This window comes from Gymnoscopelus microlampas, assembly GCF_963454915.1.
Source record: "Gymnoscopelus microlampas genome assembly, chromosome: 1".
In the NCBI taxonomy this organism is placed as follows: Eukaryota; Metazoa; Chordata; class Actinopteri; order Myctophiformes; family Myctophidae; genus Gymnoscopelus; species Gymnoscopelus microlampas.
Window position 1 is genome coordinate 28,071,794 of NC_139962.1, and position 21,491 is coordinate 28,093,284.

The 21,491-nt window shown below is 40.7% G+C and overlaps 1 protein-coding gene across 3 annotated transcripts; it reads left to right on the forward strand.

The window, feature by feature from the left end:
• The first annotated feature begins 4,011 nt into the window (after positions 1 to 4,011).
• Positions 4,012 to 21,065, forward strand: ampd3a (adenosine monophosphate deaminase 3a). 3 transcript variants are annotated; one of them, XM_084053160.1, is made up of 15 exons: positions 4,012 to 4,098; positions 11,084 to 11,306; positions 11,778 to 11,958; positions 13,341 to 13,506; positions 14,564 to 14,783; positions 15,272 to 15,401; positions 15,840 to 16,034; positions 16,605 to 16,736; positions 16,837 to 17,000; positions 17,106 to 17,232; positions 17,518 to 17,681; positions 18,451 to 18,571; positions 18,740 to 18,913; positions 20,401 to 20,511; positions 20,707 to 21,065. In XM_084053160.1, exons 1-15 carry the CDS (start codon positions 4,041 to 4,043, stop codon positions 20,881 to 20,883), a joined length of 2,343 nt encoding a protein of 780 aa, XP_083909286.1. In that variant the 5' UTR covers positions 4,012 to 4,040; the 3' UTR covers positions 20,884 to 21,065. The 3 variants fall into 3 exon arrangements, with proteins under 3 accessions (XP_083909286.1, XP_083909288.1, XP_083909287.1); XM_084053162.1 differs by having other exon boundaries at positions 20,726 to 20,807; XM_084053161.1 differs by lacking the exon at positions 4,012 to 4,098 and adding an exon at positions 7,158 to 7,256.
• Positions 21,066 to 21,491: the final 426 nt, after the last annotated feature.

Here is a 21,491-nt window from a genome sequence, read left to right on the forward strand (position 1 = left end):
AATGCATATTAATTTGGGGGTCCTTGACATGAACATGTTTGAGAACCACTGGCACTTATGGTGGATCCATCATATCACTCCTTTAAAATATAAATCCCTTAGGCACAAAATAAATGTGCTTTCTCTTTAGTCACTGTAATAGTCAGGGATCTATAGTATTATAGTAGCAAATTATTCATACATTATATGACTGTATGAGGGGAGAGATTGGGACAAAGATTTATTATACTATTATATGGACTATATTGCCATCTAGTGAGACCTGATGGGTAAAAACAGCAAAACCTTTGGCAGCATCCATTAGGTCCCTGGTTTTCAGCCATGGTTCAGGCCTTCACTCTTTACCAGCAACAGTGCAGTATATGAACTGCAAGAAATACATAAAGAATGGTGGAATTATTTGATATTTATTTTTTTATAATTCAAAATGTGAATTTCTACCATTTAATGGTGTTGGAGGAAAGAAAACTTAAGAATTTGACTTGACTGATTGAGCTAATTGTTGTTGATCAAAACTGCCAATTTGTGCAGGTTACCACTGAGTTCATCATGTTGTTCTTACCAGCAGACACTTTCTTGTGTCTTTAACAATAAACCTTAAACTCCTCACAAACCCATCAAATGCATCAAAGTTCATGCAAATAACATGTAAAGGTGTGAATTGCCCCTTTTCTCTCAAAATTGTTAAAATATAGCTACCTTCCTACAGTGACTATTGGTCATAATGTTTAATGGCACTGTGGAAGAAGTTATGGAACAACTTAGCACTGTATTTTCATCCAATGTGTGGACTTTTATGGATTTTCTTTCTTGAATTATATTTTCAGAAACACTGGAAATGTCTCAATAATGGAAAAACCTGCTGAACAATCCCATCAAGACATTAATTATATGGGGCTCACAAAAACATGTCTTGTCATTTAACATTTGACCGATGCAGATATGCCATCTAGTGGTTAATTTAAAAACATCATATCAGAATCTGAATCAACTTTATTGTCACACCACACGATTACAGGGATTTGTGTAAGCTCTCAACATTGCATTTAAGGGTTAGCATAGGGAAGTTCAAGTGATAAAGAGAGGATAAAGAGCAAACGGAACACATAACACAGAACGGATCAAATAACAGGAAGGCACAGTCAAATCAGTCCAATATATAGAAGGTGCATGACAGAAAAATAGCAATGGTTAAATGGAACTACAGAAGGCAGAAACGCTTCATGCTTCTCATGCAAGTAGAAAACATAATCCAGCATATAAAAATCACACCCAGTGTGAAGAGAGTGGTGCCTTTGAAAGTGTAACTGGTTGCATCCTTGTGTTGCAATCAGCATGTCACGTGTCACGTGACAACATATTGTCACGTGTCATGTGAAGCTTGACCAATCAGCCGTGCTCAAACATACGGACGGACATACGGACGGACGGACATACGGACACACGGACAAAGTCAAATGTAGGAGTGGTTGGCACCACTCAAAAATAGCAGGTGTATAAAATCAGTTTCATGTTTCATGGTTAAAGTGATATGGATAAATAAATGAAAAACAGAGCGTCGGTTATAAAATCACATCCAATAGCAGCAGGTATAAAATCACGGTTTCATGTGCATGGTTAAAGAAAAACATAGCAATATAAAGCTGTGGGTATTAAGTCACCATCTCTTGTGCATGATATCAACTGTAATATAAACATAACTGATAGTGTTAGTGCTGCAGCAGATAGTACAGACATACACATGTGTACTAAGTGATATGTTGTGTGACGACACTGTGTGATCATGCATAGGGAAAAAATGACAGCACAATAACGGTTCACCGTTTGTTTACATAGTAAGAACATTGACCCAGTCAAAATAGTCAGTATGCGAGTCTGTCAGTAAGCAGATCAGCTGCTGACGTAGTAATACTGCACTGTAGCATGAACAAACTCTCAGTGTGTACTGTGGGTCAACCATCAAGCACACTGAGAGCTCATTTAACTCTGAGAGTGTACAAATGTAACCAAATGGACCTGTAAGATTATATATTTTTTATAAAATACATGTAATCAGAAATGTCCAAATGAATGACATGAGTGTCAGCTGCTATTAAACCCAAACATTAGCAATGATTTTGTGATAAAATGACACATTTGTTCAGTCCAGTCAGGCTGTTAGCTTTCCCTCTCTCCTCTCTGGGCTGATGCAGTTTTTGTATGAATATGGCACACTCACCCTCAGATAAGTAAGTGGTGCAGTAGATGGACCGTGGAGCTGAGAGGAAGGTAGGAGAGGACAGAGGAGAGGAGAGGAGAGGAGAGAAGAGAAACATTGCTCACACTCTGGGTGTTTCCTACCTAATTACTGTAACAAGAGTGGCAAACCCACAGATACAAGTCCGTACAGCCAATTCTAAAAGTATACCCTGATAGCCTGAGCTGGGAGGATTAACTTTGTAATCTCACACACATAGGCTAAATGAGGCACTGTGCTGCCCCTGTTGCATATGGCCTTCGCAGCAAATCTAGATCCTCATTTGAGGATCTAATTAATGCACAGTCTGTTCTGAGTGTTTTGATTCTATTTTACATGCCTTTGCAAACCTACATAAGGATGAATGCAGCTTTGGGTAATAGTTCCCTGTTTGGGGTGCCTGGTGGCTCAGTGGGTTTAATGCACAGATCATCCTCCTTGAAGGAGTAGGGATGCTTACCCTGCACGTGCACTGTATAAGTGGCTCTGGATAAGAGTGTCTGCTAAATGCCTAATCTGTAATGAGAGAAGTAAGGAGCAGCACACATTTGACACCGGTGTTTTACATGTGTGTGGAACATGCAATTCCACTGCCAGCAATGTGAAAAGACTGGAGCTTACAATACCATTTAGTAAATGATTAGGCACTGATAGACTATAGCGAACAGATTGCATTTATATGTAGCTTTTATCAGGAGAACTAGCGTCTGTAGTGCTTGTGCTAAGCTGTGGCAATGAGGGAGTTAAGGATGAAGGGATGTGCACTGCAGAGCAGTGAGTGAGATACTGTATCATGTATTCTGACCATAACAACAGCAGAGCATGACTGAGGCGTTTCTCTGAAGGAACTTCTACACAGTTGATGTACAGACCAGTGGAAACGGAAGAGGTGAGTTATCCGCTGCCATGCAGATTTGGATTTATTTGTCTTTGGCCTTGTGTCTTATTATCCACTGTCGTCTTGTGTTGACACCAGAGGATAGCTGTCATAAATATCATATTAAATCAGTAGCTTTTGCAATACTAATGAAACACAAATGAACCTTCTTACAGTATGTTTTGTTTTATTACGATCATGTCTGCATGAGGGATAACTGATTCATGCATATCCAGACCTATCCATCAATGTAACAGGGTTGGGGGGGTCACTTAAGGACAGTGGCGGAAGAGGTACTTGTAAGTAAGTGTAGCAATACCACTATATAGAAATATTCTGTTACAATTAGAAGTCCTGTATTCAAAATGTTGCATCAGTAAAATAAATGGCATACAAATATATTAGTACCAAACATAATAGTACTCATTGTGCAGAATTTCACACTCATATTATTGGATTGTAATTAGCAATTCATGGATTTGTTCATTACTAATGTTTCAGCTGGCAAATGTGGGACTGATTTTAATTACTTTATGTGCTGCTGGGTAATTTATTCTATAATAATACATCCTCATTTATCAGTTAATCTAAATCTGCAAAGTAATTAGTAACTAAAGCTGTCAAATAATTGTAGTGGAGTAAAGTACAATATTAGCCTCTGAGATGTAGTTGAGTCAAAGTATAAAGTATCAAATATGGAAATAGTCTGGTAATGTAAAAGTAACTTAAAATTGTACTTAATTGCGGAGTATGAGTAAACGTAATTGTTGCTTTTCACCTCTCCATCAGGGAAAGTATCTAGCAAACGTGGTGTCATAGAATCTGTATAAAGCTGTGAAGGAACCCTGCTGCTTTGCATTGATGGATGAGTGCACCATTTTGTGTATCTGTAGGCTACGCCGCCTCAGATCCTGGCTGCTGAGAAAGATGAGACGAGGCGACGTCCCTCTGATAAGGCAGCAGTCAAGTCCTTGCTTGGGAAAGGGTAAGAATCTGTTCTATCCTTCCTCCTCCCGTATACATGTCCCCCCCCCCTCACACACACACACACACACACACACACACACACACACACACACACACACACACACACACACACACACACACACACACACACACACACACGTTCGTCTTAATATTTTTCTAACCGTAACTATAACTCTAAAACTCTTTAACAATAAAAAAAGAACATTGTCAAATATTATTCTGGTTTTACTATCCTTGTGGGGAAGATAAAAAACACAAAGATAAAATAGAACACACCCATGCACACGAGTATGCACGCACGCATGCACCTTTGTATCCAAAAATACCAGATCTGTTATAAATACACAAGGTGGTAAAGTGTGCTGCATCTTTAGTCAGGCGAAAAGTGAGTGGCTTTCCATTCAACAGCCTGATAGAGGTGCTGTTGACCTCTCTGTGAGATAGCGGAAGTTAGGATCTCTACCAGCAGTGGTGGAAGAAGTACTCACATTTTGTACTTAAAAGTTGAAGTAGCATACTATATACAAATAGTAAAAGTACAAAACTTTCACACTCAACTTTTTAGAAAATGCGTCACAATGCAATACGTTGTGAGCTTGTGGATCAGCTATTTTCAAATAGCCGAAGTATACAATAGGGCTCAAGTGGTGATGTATGTTTTGTATTAATAATCTGAATCTACAAATAAACTAGTAATTCAAGTTTAAAAAGTACAATATTTGACTCTGAGATGCAGTGGAGTAGAAGTATTAAGTATTAAAATAAAGTACCTCCAAATTGTACTTAAGTACAGTACTTGGGTAAATGTACTTAGCTACTTTCCGCCACTGTCTAACAGTGACAGCAGCCTGGTGTCTGAGAGAAAGCAGAGGAGACATGATAATAACACCAGGCAACAGCTGGGTCTGGGGGGACAGTTTATTCAACACCATTGAAATAATGAATGGCATGAAATGAATGAAAATTTGTATTATTAATTATTATAACTATAATGTATTATTTATTGTAATTATGAAAAATCATATATTGTAAACTGTAAAGTATTAAAATATGTGGGAGATGAGATAAACTCAGTACACACCAAGTACACATGTGCATGGACACATTCATGTACTGCACACATACACAAGCACACTTAATTGCGAACGCGGAAGGAGGCCTCCGCCCAAGTGGAGCTTACTATGAAAGTCTGCTCGGCTTGTGTGTGTGTCTGTCTGTCTGTCTGTGCAGTGCACTGCCTGGGTGTGGCCGACAGAGTGCGCCAGAGTGCAGCTACAGTCAAAACACACACACACACACAGTCCGTAAATACACAATATTTTCGAGCTGCGTTCGCTTCCAGCGTTCGCGCGTCTTACTTGTATGGTATACTTGCTGGATTTTTCGTACACATAAAGTACTGTACAACTTGGCACTCACTCGCGCTTATGCATGAATGCACACACGCACGCGCGCACGCACGCGCACGCACACACGCACACACACCTATGCATTCACACACACACACACACACACACACACACACACACACACACACACACACACACACACACACACACACACACACACACACACACACACACACACACACAAAGATATTTCCTATTCCACTTCAGTGCTGAGTAGAGTGAATACCATTAAGATGTCTCTCTGTGGTGTTAGTCAATAATGTATTTTGTAGCGCTGCAACACAAAGCCCTCAGCCGTCCGGTCTAATGCTTCTAAAAAGCGGATGCTTTGATCAATAACAGAAGGACTGCTCTAACACACAATGACATTATTTCCCCATCTACTGTGGCTGGCTGCAGAATCGGGAAGCAATCAATGTGAGGGCTGAATGGCATTACTGTGCTTTAATAATCATGATATGATTACCCTGCCCAGGGGCAGAATGGTTGTAGACAGGCTCAACATGGCAGGTACAAATAGTTGTTAGTAATTGTTGTTGATGGAATATGTGCATATGTACAGTATGTAGGCTTGTGCTTTTGTATGTGGGATATGGTGCAAATATGCACACAATATATGTGTATAGTGTCTATGCTTTATGCTAGGCAATCTGCAGCAGTAGCTTATTGATACCTTGAAAAAACTTAATGTAACCACCCAGGATTATGGACTTTGTTATGAATTTAGTAGTTCTTAGTTGTAGTCCTAAGAGTATTCCTCTATTAACGGTGGTGAGAGATGATTCAGTTGACGTATTCCTCTGTAATCAAGCAGCAAGCTCAGAGAACATGATGATGCCAGGCAGTGTCACATGACAAGTTCTGAAGTTTGTAAACACATAGAGAATATACAGGTCACATTACATGACCAGAAGAAGTCATAACAGATGCAGAAAGGAACAGAGAGGAAAGGAGTGTGAATAAGTACACAATAAAGCAACAGTTGCATCCTTTATCGCTTCTTTTCGCTCTCGCAGATTCCTCTGCTTTCCAGGCTAACCTAAACCCTCCTGTGATTGTTGGTGTGCTGACTGACATTCTAGCCAGGGAATCACAGTTGCTTGATGTATTTCCAGCAGTAATGTTAAGTGCCTTACCCAAGGTCAGAGAAGAGAGATGTGTGTTTATCATTGAAGAGGCACACAGGGAGTGAGGAGAGTGCTAAAGGACCACATACATTACTCTCACAGCATGTTCATGATAATCATCAGTTGCACAACAGTACTTACTCATTCAAAAGGAACGAAAGGTGGTGATGAGTCTCTCTCTCTCTCCCTTTGTGTGTGTGTGTGTGTGTGTGTGTGTGTGTGTGTGTGTGTGTGTGTGTGTGTGTGTGTGTGTGTGTGTGTGTGTGTGTGAGTTGGGGGTGACAGAGAGAGTACTTGTGTAAGCACTTGAGAGAGATGCAAAGGACAGTTGGGCCGGCAGTGGGCTCTTTGTTGACAGCCATTTCTGACATATTCCCAGGATTAGCATCTGTTTACATGATGCCATTGGCTTCTTAAAATAGAAAGAGAGAGGGTCCCTCAAGAAAACAAACCCATGGCTGCATGCCACCACAGGCTCAGATATGAGCCGAGTCTGACCCAGGTCCTTGGACAGAGAGATATACCAACCAGTGAACCGCACAGACCAGCTGCTTCATTGATACCAACTGAGGTTCCCTCAGACAATACTTGAGAAGACATGGCTGTTAGCAGCCCTGAAGGTAAGAACAGAGAGAAGAGGACGGCATAGGGACATGATGTACAACAGACCCAGCACCTGTGAAGGGCAGTTATTTCATATAAAGTCGGGTCAAAGCTCATTGCTACAGAAAAGGTGCCAGGTTTTATTAACCGTGCCCTAGTGTTGTTGTAGAGAAGAGGCCTCTAGAGTCTATAGCCATAGTTTATATACGATAGCCATATAAAGTATACTGTACATTATTTAGCTTTGACTGGGAAGCACAGTCACAACTAATAGTTGCTGAGTTTTCGTTATGTCAGCAGTCAGCTGCGTGCTCACATATTTATACATATATTTATACATTATACTATTTGTCTGAGAGGGGGATAGAGAATATAATTATTTTAGAGAATGTATTTTGTTGTGTATTGGTGTTGGGGGAGTGACAGTAAATTATTCATATGAACCCATTTCAGGATTACAGTTATATAGAAACGCATATAGTGTCTTTCCTCCAGCACTATGCTGTTTGTGTTAATGCACTGGGGAACAGCTGTTGTTAGGGTTGTATTGTGTGTCCGGAATGGTAGACTTCCTAGAAGAGCTTTGGCAGAATGGAAATTTGGCATTAGTCAATCATAGACGACACCAACAAGAGCCTGTCACTGTGGTTGCTACAGCTGAGGTACAATTTCATGGTGCTTTATTGGAATGCCAAAAGAAGCCTGGCTTTGCCAAAAGGTGCATGTGTTATTGAATAGTAATAACATCTCCTAGGGGAAAAATAATAGTCAGACTCAGACAGTTACTGTCTACGCAGTAAAATCCTCAATGTTCATTTAACTCAGAAGAGTGTACAAATGGAACCAAATGGATCCTTATGCGTTTAAGAAATTGTTTCCATTTTGTACACTAATTAAGTTAAAGGGATAGTTCACCCCCAAAATAACTATTTTTCTATCGATTAGTCACCCCATGGAGACTTGAATTCATGGAGATTTTTTTGTTTTTGTCGCATTCCTAAGCCAATAATTTGATGACCGGCTAGCGGTTTCCGGTAGGAGACACAAAGAGTCTCCTTTGTGTCTCCTACCGGAACCACTGCCTGCCGGTCCGCTGGTCATCAAATTATTGGCTTAGGAATGCAACAAAAACAAAAGGATATCCATGAATTCAAGTCTCCATGGGGTGTCTAACTCTAATCGATAGAAAAAAAGTAATTTTTGGGGTGAACTATCCCTTTAAATTAACAGAGGATTTTGCTGTGTGCAGAGCCAGTGACCAAATGTTGTTAACATGAGTGAGTACGTGTAGAGACATAGATGGGCTGCTAACTGCTATTTACAGCTGAGCTGACTGTGTTGACTTTATAGAGTTCATATAATAGAAGATATATTAGGTTGCTGTGACTGGGAAGCAGAGTCACACCTAATGGTTACTGAGTCAGCAATAGGTACATAGAACATGAACAAAAATGCATATGTACATACTGTATACGCATATAAATGATATGCCTAGATAAAGTTGTGTGTGTGTGTGTGTGTGTGTGTGTGTGTGTGTGTGTGTGTGTGTGTGTGTGTGTGTGTGTGTGTGTGTGTGTGTGTGTGTGTATGTGTGTGCGCGTGCGTGCGTGCGTGCGTGCGTGCGTGTTGATGAGGGCTAGGTGGACAGAATGACCAAATGTTTCAATAATCCAGATTTATTTTCAAAAAGGTTCCAAAAATGTGGTTAAAAAATACAAAACAATAAACTTACATGCTTTCTAGCAAGCAAACAGTCTAGAGAATAAACTGACTCTTAACAGACTGGGTTTAAGGGTAGAGCTCCTCAGCAGCATTGTGCCCATGTTCACTGTCTCGTGCCTGAGACAAGACTGACTCAAATAATCAAACCTGGGTCTCTGCTTAGTGGCACCAACCATCTGTCTTATGGACAGGTTCACTCAATACATTCACCTACATCACTAGTGAAAATCATCAAAGAAAACATTTCCCAAACCTTACAGAAATCATTATCATCCACAAGGTACTGTAGGTATTAATCATGTTTTAGCAACACAACTCTTTTCATCCATAATATATATTACACAGAAAAATGCACACTCCCTTGGCAAGTGGTATGTTCCAATTACCATACCCACCCTATAAAAAGAGCACTGTGGTCATGTGTGACTCTTTTCTGATCCTCAGGCCAAGGAAGGTTTTGAATGGAAAAGACGTGCAGTCCGTTCTCTAGATATATTATAACTCATGGGTGGCAAACCTCGCACCGGAGGTTTGATGAAATACATTGCAGTGGATGGAGCCAGCTGGACAGCTCATGAATAAACATTATTTATGAACGATTGCGACCTTTGTCATATAATCGGTTCAGGAATATAAAGGAAGACTTATCACAGGTTGTTTTCTAATCACTTGCTTTTCGATGTGCAAAGCACATAATTTTATTGAGGCATCTAAACAGCGGCAGGTATCGTTTCTGTCTTGGAGGTATCGCGAGATTTGCCTGCCAGACAGGAAATGGTGGACAGTCTTGCGATACTTTGGCCGTTAGAAACATACTTTGTGCTCTTTAGATACCTCTATAAAAGTATACAGTGTACACAATAAAAAGCAACACAGCAGAAAACAATGTGTGATATGTCTTCTTTTATATTCCGATATTGAACCGATTATATGACAAAGGTCGCAATCGTTCAGAAATAATGTTTGTTCATGAGCTGGTCCAGCCGGCTCATCCACTGCAATGTATTTCATCAAACTTCCGGTGCGAGGTTTGCCACCCATGAGTGTCATATAGACGGGTTTCCTGTTAGTAAACATGAGAGGATATGACCGCGCAGAGGAGGGGTAAGCCTACAGAGGGCGCCATTACCCGCAGCAGCTCTGGTCAAATGTCCATTCATAAAAGAAATGATCTTCACCGGGTTTAATGAAAGTAGATTAAATTATGCAGTTTGTAATACCTTGTTTACTCAATAAAAATGATTTGTCGGAAGTTGGATCTGTTTGTATATAATAGCAGCATTATGCCTATTATGCCTATAATAGCAGAATTATGGCTATCTAACTCCCGAACACAACAACAGAGTGAACGGCGCTTCCGGGTCGTTTCCCCCGAGCATGCGCAGATTGCGCATTCTGCTCTGTGATGACGTCGCACGGAAATACGTCTATATCTAGAAAACGGACGGACTGCACGTCTTTTCCTTTCAAAACCTTCCTTGCCTCAGACCAGAAGAGGATATAGCAAGCATGTGTGTTTGTTTAATGATGATGAGCTTTAAACTGTCAAGATGAATAAAGGTGTATGTTTCAACCAACCAATTGTATCTGTTTTGTTTGTAAAATGAAATGAATATGCAATGAATGTTAAAATGTATTTAACTGGGTCAAGATGTAAATACCAACTCCCTGATTACCAATGTAGCTAGCATTGTAGCAAACAAGTGTTTGGTGCTGACCATGAGGCTGTGACAAAAGGTAATGGAGATATGTAACAAAGTCATGGTGAATATTTTGCAATACTAACATATGGGAATAAGCAGTAGCCTATGATAAGAATGCGTATGGTTAACAGAAAATAATATATCATGAGAAATATAATGGAACATGTGAGGCTTTAAAGGTTAAGTGGGAAAGGCAGTCTGTCTTTACCACAGTGTAACATATACACTATATATAGTGTATATGAATATACAGTATACTATTTATTTATTGACTGTATATAAATAGTTTATATATATCGTTTTTTATTCATTCGTATTTTATTAGTTTTTTTTTACAGTAAAAAACATACAGTTGGCCAGCAACTCTCAATTGTGTGCCATGGCTGTCATTTCACTGCACTTTGTGTACATTCTTGCAGACATACCACGTCAGTTTCCTAAGATCACCCTCAGTGAGGCGGATGAGGAGGTGCAGCTCCTAGCCGAGAAGGTCTATGCCACAGCGCTAAAGGAAGAGGACACGAAGGATGCCATGTCCATGTTCACAGTGCCTGAGGACTGTCCCATTGGCCTCCACCAAGCCAAGGAACATGAACTGCTTAAGGAGCTGGCGGAGCAGCAGTCAGAGGAGAGCGCTAAGAGGTAAAACCATGTCTTGGTTCAGGCTGAGAGCAACATTCGTAATCATAAAAAAACCCATTCTCAGTAATCATAGCCTTATGCTTTTGAGTAATCCTACTTTATACTCCATCACACGATGGTGTCTCTTGCCGACAAGAAGAGATCTACAAGCTCACAACGCGTCACATCGCGACGCGTTGTGAGCTTGTAGATTGGCCATTTTCAAATAGCCAATGTTTAAATAGGGCTGAAGTGGTTAATGTATGTTTTGTAATAATAATCCAAATCTACAAAGTAACTAGAGCTTTCTAATTATTGTAGTGGAGTAAAAAGTACAATATTTGACCCTGACATATAGTGAAGTAGAAGTAAAAGTAAAACCAATTGAAAATACTCCAGTAAAGTAAAAGTACCTCAAAATTGTACTTAAGTACAGTACTTAAGTAAAAAGTTAAGAATAAAGAACATCAAATCTCAACAATGCATTTCCAGGAAGCAGAGTTTCAAGATGATCCGTTCCCAGTCGATGTCCTTGCAGATGCCAGTGAACGCAGAGTGGACACGCTCAGTGGCAGCCACTCCTTATCTGTCTCCCAGCTCCACTTGCTCCTCTGTACCAGAAAACTGCCCTGAATACCAGAGAGTCACCATCAGCGGAGATTACTGTGCTGGAGTAAGTAGGCTAAGAGGCTCCCAGATTGTATTGATGGTTAAGTGATATTGCAATTTGCAAGACCATGCAGGCAATAGAAAAATTACATAGAACTAGAAAAAGTGCTCCTCTGAGCACAGGTCTCCGCCAGGTCAGGTAGGTTATTGTGGCCTCCTGTTGGCATTATAACAGGCCAATGTGAAAAGGGTGCCATTTCTTCTTAGGCCTTGCACGGCATTCGGACACTGCATTCATGATTTGAGGCATTTTGTTCAAAAAATGTGTTTTGCTAAATTAGACCTGCTGGCGGCGCTATAACAGGCAAATGTTAAAAGGGTAGCATTTTTTCCTCAACATAGTGTGAATGTGCGTGCAAAGTTTGACCGCAATCGGACGCTGCGTTCATGATTTGCGGCATTTTGTTCAAAACGGGCCACTCCTGCAAACTTTAGTTGTGAATTTTAGCCAATCGGGATGGCAAATGAAAAATTAAACAGATCCGTCTTGATCACATGATTATAGAGATCATGTGTACCGATTTGCGTGAAATTTGGATAAAATCGGAAGGAGTAATGTAAAGAAATATGTTTTACATAAGTCGGCCTCCTGGTGGCACTATAAAAGGCAGATGTGAAAAATGCAGGGCAAAGGTTTTTCCGTGACCTCTAGGGAGTGCGCATACAAAGTTTTACGCAGATTGGTGCAGTTATAGGTAAAAACACGACTCGGGCTGTTATAGCGCCACCATGAGGCTGATTTGAAAAATCTCAAGTGGCATTTCTTCCTCGGCATAGTGGGAATGTGCGTGCAAAGTTTCACGGAAATTGCATGCTGTGTTCATAATTTGAGGCATTTTGTTCAAAACGGAACACTCCTGCAAAATTAAGAAGCCATTTTTAGCCAATCAGGATGGAGTATGAAAAATCTGAAAGACCTATTTTGTGTAATGACTATGATACTGTGTACCGATTTGCGTGATGTTTGGACAAAATCTGTAGGAGTACTGTGAAAAAATGTGTTTTGCAAAAAGCGGCCTCCTGGTGGCGCTATAACAGGGCCATGTGAAAAAATTGGGGCAGAGGTTCTGAATTGGCATCTAGGCAGTGTGTGCACAGTTTCGCTGCGATCAAGCCAACGGTGCGGGAGATTAGCTGTCCACAGACGGACAGACGGATGGACAGACGGACGGACAGGGGGTAAAACATACTCTCTCGCCATGCCTTTCGGCCTGGCGGAGACAATAACATAAACACATAAGAATTTGGTTGTGCACTCCAAAAGGATTAAAACACTAGCATGCTGTACCTCAGTAAAAGAAGCCTTTGTGTGAGCTTTTCCCAATAAGAGATCAAACAAGACTACCATTGTCATGATTGAATACTTTATTCATCACCCGTTTTCAGATCACAGTGGAGGACTACGAACAGGCTGCCAAAAGCCTTCTTAAGGCTCTGTTTATCCGTGAGAAGTATTCCAAGCTGGCATATCACAGATTTTGCCGAACCACCTCACAGTTCCTCCGCATTGCTGAGAATAAACCATGGAGGGAAGAGGAGGAGGTTCTACCAGGTATACAACAGTCAACTAATACAAAGACGTCACCACAAGCAACTTTCCCATTCATTAGACCAGTGGTTCTCAACCCGTGGGTCGGGACCCCACATGATTTTTTTTTTTGGGGGGGGGGGTTCCCAAGTGACAGTGAGGTGACAATTTAAGGACCTAACACATCCACCGCCAAGGGCTAATCTCATAATGTACTCACCACTGCCAAGGTTTTATTGTTGTTTTTTGTTTTTTTCAAGTCGCCATAGGCCCCGTTAAAATCCTTTAGATTGCGCGATCCACTGTTTGTAAACAACCTCCTCCACATGTTGCTTCGTCTTTTAGTCCAGACCGCGAGTCAAACGGAGCCGCCATGTTTGAGTTCTGACCGTTTATGTTAACATGGGAAATGCGAGGAGGAAAAACTACACTGACTAAACAAAGGTTTTAGTGGTTTCACTTAGAATGAAGGCCGACGGGAAACAAAAAACGGAATATTACTTCTGGTGGTGTTACACTGAAAATGGTCCCCCTAGAAAATTGAAAAAAAAAAAAAAAAGGAAAAAAAGGAAAAAACACCCGCACCGTAGGACTACGGTTTCGGCGCTTAACAGTTGGATTTAACGGGCCGTAGGACTACGTTCTTGGCGGTTAAGACCTTTTTAATACCTCAAAAAAAGAAAGAAAGAAAGAAAGAAAGGGAAAAAAGACTATCGCTGCATCAAAGGTAATGAACAAACTATACTATAAAAACTGGTCAAACATTGGCCAAATTGTCAAACAATATAAGAAAGAGGCAAACATTTAGAAAATAGCCGATCTACAAGCTCACAACGCCTTGCAACGCGAGGCATTGTGAGCTGGTAGATCGGCTATTTTCACAATATTTATCTTGGGAACCAAGTCAAACAAAATGTGATGCCTCGACCCCTAAAATTCCAAGTGCTTATCAGGGTGGGGGGTCCCCAGTTCAAATATGGTTATTTTGGGGCCTGAAATGGTTGAGAACCACTGCATTAGACAGATGCAGAGGGACAGGTAGTGTATTTCATTGAGAATAAACTTGCGTTGTGCCTTACAGATATCTGCCCATGCCCGAGGGAGGGGGAGGATCCCTACAGCATGGAGAACATCCCAGAGGACCTTAGCTACAAACTGAAAATGAAGGACGGAATAGTTTATGTGTATGATGACGCAGAGGCTCTGAGAGAGAACCGGCCTCATAGGCTTCCCTACCCAGACCTAGAAACCTTCGCTATAGACCTCAGTCATGTGCTGGCCATGATTGCTGATGGACCCACGTGAGTCACCGTCAAACCAAAGGGACACTCCCTCTACACCAGTGGTTCGGACCCCCATAAGAAAATATTTTTTTGCCAGGGACCCCCATACAAGATTTGTTTTGTTAAAATGTTTAAAAAACATTCCCTTTTTTATTTTTAATGTAAAGATAGTTTGAAAATAGCTGATCTACAAACTCGTAAACGCCTCACATTGTGACATGTTGTGAGCTTGTATATTGCCTATTTTGAAATCGCCAAAGTAAAGGACTAAAATGATAAACTGATTCATATTAACTAATTTTGCTGGGGACCCCTTGGAACAGCCTCAATGACCCCTGGGGGTCCCCAGACCCCACTTTGAGGATCATTGCTTTACGCTATTACTATAATACTGTAGTGGGGTTGCCTGTGCGGGTGCTGTTGACACTTCATTACACAAGTATTATACAGTAGGTTTAACAAAACAAAATTTATAATCCAATTTCAACCTGAATTGAATTTTGCAGAAAAACCTACTGTCATAGACGACTCAATTTCCTTGGTTCGAAATTCTACCTCCATGAAATGCTCAATGAGATGGCCGAGCTTAGGGAACTGAAAGGTGTGCCTCACAGAGATTTCTACAATGTTAGGAAGGCAAGTCATTTTTTCTTACAATATTCTCCATATTTGACTGAATCTGTTACACAATACCTTCATGCTGAGGATAAGGTATTAAAAAGGGCAAGTAGGTGTGCATATTGATCCACGTGGCTCATTGCCAGATGACCTCTGTGTCCTGGAAATGGCTTGAGACAAGCTCTGAAATACAATCAGTCTCATCCCTCTATAAAGGAAGTTATGTGCGATAATCAATACATCTTCTTGACCTTGATCTTTGTGTTGTGATATGATGATGATGATGCAGTGTAATGAGCCATTGAGGACAGAGTGACAGTACAGACAAACAGACAGCCTCATTACCATACTTTTGCTATTGCTTTGTGGTTCAAATAATTAAGAGGAGAAAATACATATTGCGTAGAATCTGACTTGGCCAGCTGAATGAACATGCATATAATTTCTCTCCCATAGGTGGACACACACATTCACGCAGCAGCCTGCATGTCTCAGAAACACCTACTGACCTTCATCCAGACAACCTGTAAGACGGAGGCAGACCGTGTAGTGTTGGAGAAGGGTGGACAGAGAATGACCCTTAGGCAGGTCTTCCATAACCTCAACATGGACCCCTATGACCTCACTGTGGACTCCCTTGATGTACATGCTGTAAGACACTGTTTATGAACGTACATAGGCCAGTCAATGTCATATTCTACCACGTTTTTATCAAAATACGGTGAAGTAATGAATTAAGCATACCGAGACCTAATAGGATGATGGCATTAAGTGATAACAGAGATAAAAAATATATACTTTTGGTTTGCCTGAATCACATACTGTATGTCAGGCAATCTTTTTTTATGCCTTTTACTAGCCTCTAGTAGCCTCAAGTTAAATGTAACCACGCAACGTTTTTGGACACCAATAGCAAAATGTCTGTGCTTACAGCAAAGCTATTTGGCTTCCTCATAATTTTTAGACATGTAAATGTAAAATATGTTATAATACAAATTGGACTTTAATACAGTCAAAATGTATGTTTGTTATCTCAAAATCAATAAACAATAAATAAATTAAGTCATTAATTAAATAAATTAAAAATACATATTGGTGACCTAGAACATGAAAGAACATTTAAAACTATATTTTCCTATGCATATAGCTGTTAGTTGCTGTTATTGTCTGAAAATAATGAATCACATATAACAATGTACTGTGCCTGTTAAAATCTTATAGGGGAGACAAACCTTTCATCGTTTTGACAAGTTTAATTCAAAGTATAACCCAGTGGGGGCCAGTGAACTTCGCGAAATCTACCTGAAAACAGACAACTTCATTGATGGAGAGTACTTTGCTCGAATAGTAAAGGTATAAAATCAACATTCATTGCTGTATCCACAAACTCTTAACACTGACAAATGCCTCACAGTTACCTAAGTCTTGTACCCTTACTTTATGCGCTTAATAGGAAGTGGCCCATGATCTGGAGGAAAGTAAGTATCAGCACGCAGAGCCTCGTCTGTCAATCTATGGAAGCTCTCCAGACGAGTGGGACAGCCTGTCTAAGTGGTTCATACACCAGAAAGTGCACTCTCCCAACATGCAGTGGATCATTCAAGTACCTAGAATATAGTAAGTGCAGCATATGAGGAGGAATCCCCACATTGAGGATTTTGTTGAAATCTGGCACTCTTGCAATTTCCTGATACACTGACAGTGGATTCCCCCCCGTTTCAGTGATATTTTCAAGGCAAAAAAGTTGGTTCCCAACTTTGCCAAGATGCTGGAGAACATATTTCTACCTCTTTTTGAGGCCACAGTCAACCCACAGAAACACAAGGAACTTCATGTTTTCCTCAAATATGTAAGTGAAAATCCTTTTTGATTGCTTACACTTAAACGTTCAGTGACCAGGGTTCCCCAGATGTCTGTACTTGGCCCCCTCCCTTTCTCCCACTACCCCGAATCTCTTCACCGAAAATAGCCAATATACAAGATCTCAATGTGTCTCATTGCGATGCGTTGTGAGCTTGTAGATTGGCTATTTTCACTGAATGTTCATTATATGCCCATAAATGGGATGGAAGTGTTCATGTGATTTACAATTTAATAATACTTTAATCATTTAATATCTTACAAATTTCTTCAGGTGACTGGATTTGATAGTGTAGATGATGAATCCAAACATAGTGATCACATGTTCTCCTACAAGAGCCCCAAGCCAGAGCAGTGGACCACAGAAGACAACCCACCCTACAGCTACTACCTCTTCCACATGTATGCAAACATCATGGTCCTCAACAACCTCAGGAAGTACGTGCTGATGTTATCTGTTCTATCATACAGTATGCTACACTGACACAGAGCTCCCTGCTGTGAGATGATGACAGCTATTTGATTCATACAGCTGGTATTGTTATGTGGTCCAGCAACCAGCTCAGCTGGGCCATGGGAATATATGGTAGATATTAATATTTGATACACAGTTCTAGGCTCCTGGCTAAGGAGTGAGACATGAAATACTTTAGATGAATCTCAATTGAAAAAAATGGATGCTGTGTATTATGTTGACGGATGCCAGACCTTTATCTAAAAACCCAACTAATATAAGAGAGCCCTGCAACCTACAGAAGAACTCTGTCCCCTAGCGGCAGAAACTTGAATTCTTTACTTACTTTGAGTAAAGCTCCTACAAATGATAGAATTTCTGCTAACTAAGTCTCATGTCCACCATAATCAGTCTAACCCAAAGCAGTGCTGTGGTGTTAGGTTGTGTTTTAAAGCACCCTAACACCATGTATCATAGCCAACCATTAATTTGCATAGTAATATAGTACATGGATGTTATATGACAAGGAATAGTTACAACTGGTCATGTATATTAATTTGGTTTGGTTAATTTAGTTGTCATTGCCTTGAGCATAACAAAAATAAAAAAAGACTGGAAAGAAAGAAAAGGATTACAGGTTCTTATTTATTGGAGAACTACAGCTAATAATACTTACTATACTGTATAAAGCAGCAAGTTCTTTAAAGGTGCCACTACACAAGAGCATGTAAAATTACCTTTTGTGTTCTGCAGAGAGCATGGCATGAGCACCTTCCAGTTCCGTCCACACTGTGGAGAAGCAGGCTCCATTACTCATCTGGTGTCTGCCTTTCTCACAGCTGACAACATCTCACATGGACTCAACTTAAAGAAGGTACCGTAGGCTGCATTCTGCTCCCCCCCCCTCACAATTAATTATTTGATCCGTAACAATACAATCTTGTGTGCGTGCGTGTGTGTGCGTGTTTGTGTGCGTGTGTGTGTGTGTGTGTGTGTGCGTGCGTGCGTGTGTGTGTGTGCGCGTGTGTGTGTGTGTGTGGAGAGCCCTGTGCTGCAGTACCTGTACTACCTGGCTCAGGTGCCAATAGCGATGTCTCCACTGAGCAACAACAGCCTGTTCCTAGAATATTCCAAAAGTCCTCTCCGGGAGTTCCTCCACAAGGGCTTATGTGTGTCCCTGTCCACGGATGACCCTATGCAGTTCCATTACACTAAGGTAAAGACATGCATGCCATACAGTATACACTTAGCCTGGTTCCAGACGAATCTGCCATTGCAAAAGAAAATTGCCCTTGGTAGATTAGGTCTTGCCCATCTCAATAGGGCATAGCAGTGGCGGCCATTTTCTGGTTCCACTTCAAAATACTCAATGCATTTTTCCCATTGACATTTCCAAAAATATTTATATCAATTAATTTAAGCCTAGAATCAAGCCATCCAGGGTCCTGGTGAATCATGACCATAAAACTTTTTTTTTCTGTGATTTTTTTTAATTTTATTTTTAATTATATGATATACTATATTTAATAAATACCCTTTGTTTTGCCGTTTTCAAAAAAGTTTTTTCACAGAATCAAACGTTTTATGGTCATGATTCACCAGGACCCTGGATGGCTTGATTCTAGGTTTAAATGAATTGATAAAAATATTTTTGGAAATGTCAATGGGAAAAATGCATTGAGTATTTTGAAGTGGAACCAGAAAATGGCCGCCACTGCTATGCCCTATAGAGTTTGGATTTCTCTCCTTCCGAAGTTGTCAGGGACCAATCAGGCCCCAGTATGCAAATATGGGGCGGGTTTATCACCATTTTTTTAAATTCGCCCCTCGGAAATGCAGGTTCCACACAGAGATTCCAGGATAATATCTACACAGTGATATTAGTCTGGCCACGCCAGGCTAATATACACTGTCAAATACTGAAAAAAAGTTTAATTTCTTGCCCACCGTTGCATCATGGCAAGGTAACTACACATCCTAGCTCCAATCGGAACCTCTCCCTCCGCTGTATAGCTCCGAGATGAGGTTCCTCGTTTGTCGGTGCCGTTTGAGCGAAAACTATCCGCACATTTTCCACTATACATGTTTCTTACCCCTTTCTGCACATCGTAACCAAAAAGTAAAGGTTTTCTGAAATGCTCTCAGATGTTTGAAAATGTAACGTAGGCCAACAATAAAATCTATCCAACGAGTTGAAAAAAAGCGTTTAAATCGCTTCTCTCCTCAGCCGGTTCCATAATATTATGCATTAGAGGATGCAATTCAACATTTGACCAGTAGGGGAATCAGTAATGTTATTTCCCGACACAAGGGTCTAAAATTCTCAGTAGAAGACAGGGAGTGACAAATAATGTTTGTTTGTTTATTAGTTTCGGAGCTAGCTTTAATATAACTCTGAGATTGTGACACTCAGGGTTTTGCAGTGCACAGAGGAAACCTGCACTCAATAAACTCTAGTAGCCTAGTTTAGACCAGGGTTTCCCAAACCTTTCCATGCCAAGGACCCTCAAATAGCCATCGCCTCTGGCAGCTGCCGGCTGAAATCTTTTTAACACCCCACCCCCACAATCGCTAAAATAGCTGATCTACAACATCCCAATGTGTGTGAGCCTGCAGATTTTGACAATAATGATATGCCCAAACTAGGGACAACAGGTTGAATGTGGTTGAAAAATTCAAATCCTGTGTGTGTCACCACTCTAGGAGCCCCTGATGGAGGAGTATGCCATTGCAGCTCAGCTGTGGAAGCTCAGCACCTGCGACGTTTGTGAGATAGCCAGGAACAGTGTGCTGCAAAGTGGCCTAGCTCACCAGGTACTGAGACCTTTCCCCATCGTTTCATTAGTCATGTTCAGATCTGCTATCACCATGTTATTATAACACTAGAGTAATGTCATTTACGGGTCAGGAATTCAGAATGTGTTGCATCATGCATTCATTGTAATCTGGACATTTACGGATATGTAAAAAAATCCTGTGCTTTTATACAATTGTATTAATTTTTAACAGGAGAAAAAATACTTCTTAGGCGTGAACTACTTGAAAGATGGACCTGAGGGGAATGACATCCGTCGGACCAACGTAGCGCAGATCCGCATGGGCTATCGGCATGAGACACTGTGCAATGAACTTAGCTTCTTAGCAGATGCAGTGAAGTCTGAAGCTATGAGTGCCCGGAAAGAGTAACATGGACATGTCACAAGAAGACATAATGAAGACATAATCCAAGCATGATGAGCTTTCTGTAATCAAAACAGTCAGGATACTATGATACTGTGCCTGTGGTAATGCTTGGTTTGTCAAAAGGTTGTCATGGGTTTGTCTGTAGAAGTCAGACTTAAGAGGACAGCAATAGAGATACGTGAAAAAAAAACCTTTATATTAAGACATCTATATGCTGTCAAACAGTGCTCAAATTTCAAAAATAAATACAAGTGGATTTAAAAAAGAACAAACGTTTCAGTCCTTCCTGTTTAACACCTGGACAATGGAGACCTCAGCATTGAGGAGATGGGGTTATACCACTCTCCATATTTCTCTCTGACTTAACCACACGATCCTAGCATCCCTATGCGCTATAGGCTTCTCAAAAAACTAGGCCTACTGTAGGCTATATGTTTGGTTACTCCCCTCCCTCTGACAAGAGATTCCACAGCTAAAGCAGGGGTGGGCAATCAGCTCTTTTTGATCTAGGCTACCAGCCAGGAGATCAGATTGCTATTGAGTTGATGAAAAACAATTATTAACCATTATTGTCTGATGTGCATTTTCTCCATGATAGTGAAAATATATCT

Coding starts and splice junctions, on each gene's coding strand:
- ampd3a (XM_084053160.1), top strand. CDS start 4,041: ATGAGACGAGGCGACGTCCCTCTGATAAGGCAGCAGTCAAGTCCTTGC. Junction 11,959..13,340: donor GCGGAGATTACTGTGCTGGA/GTAAGTAGGCTA, acceptor ACCCGTTTTCAG/ATCACAGTGGAGGACTACGA. Junction 14,784..15,271: donor ATGATTGCTGATGGACCCAC/GTGAGTCACCGT, acceptor TGAATTTTGCAG/AAAAACCTACTGTCATAGAC.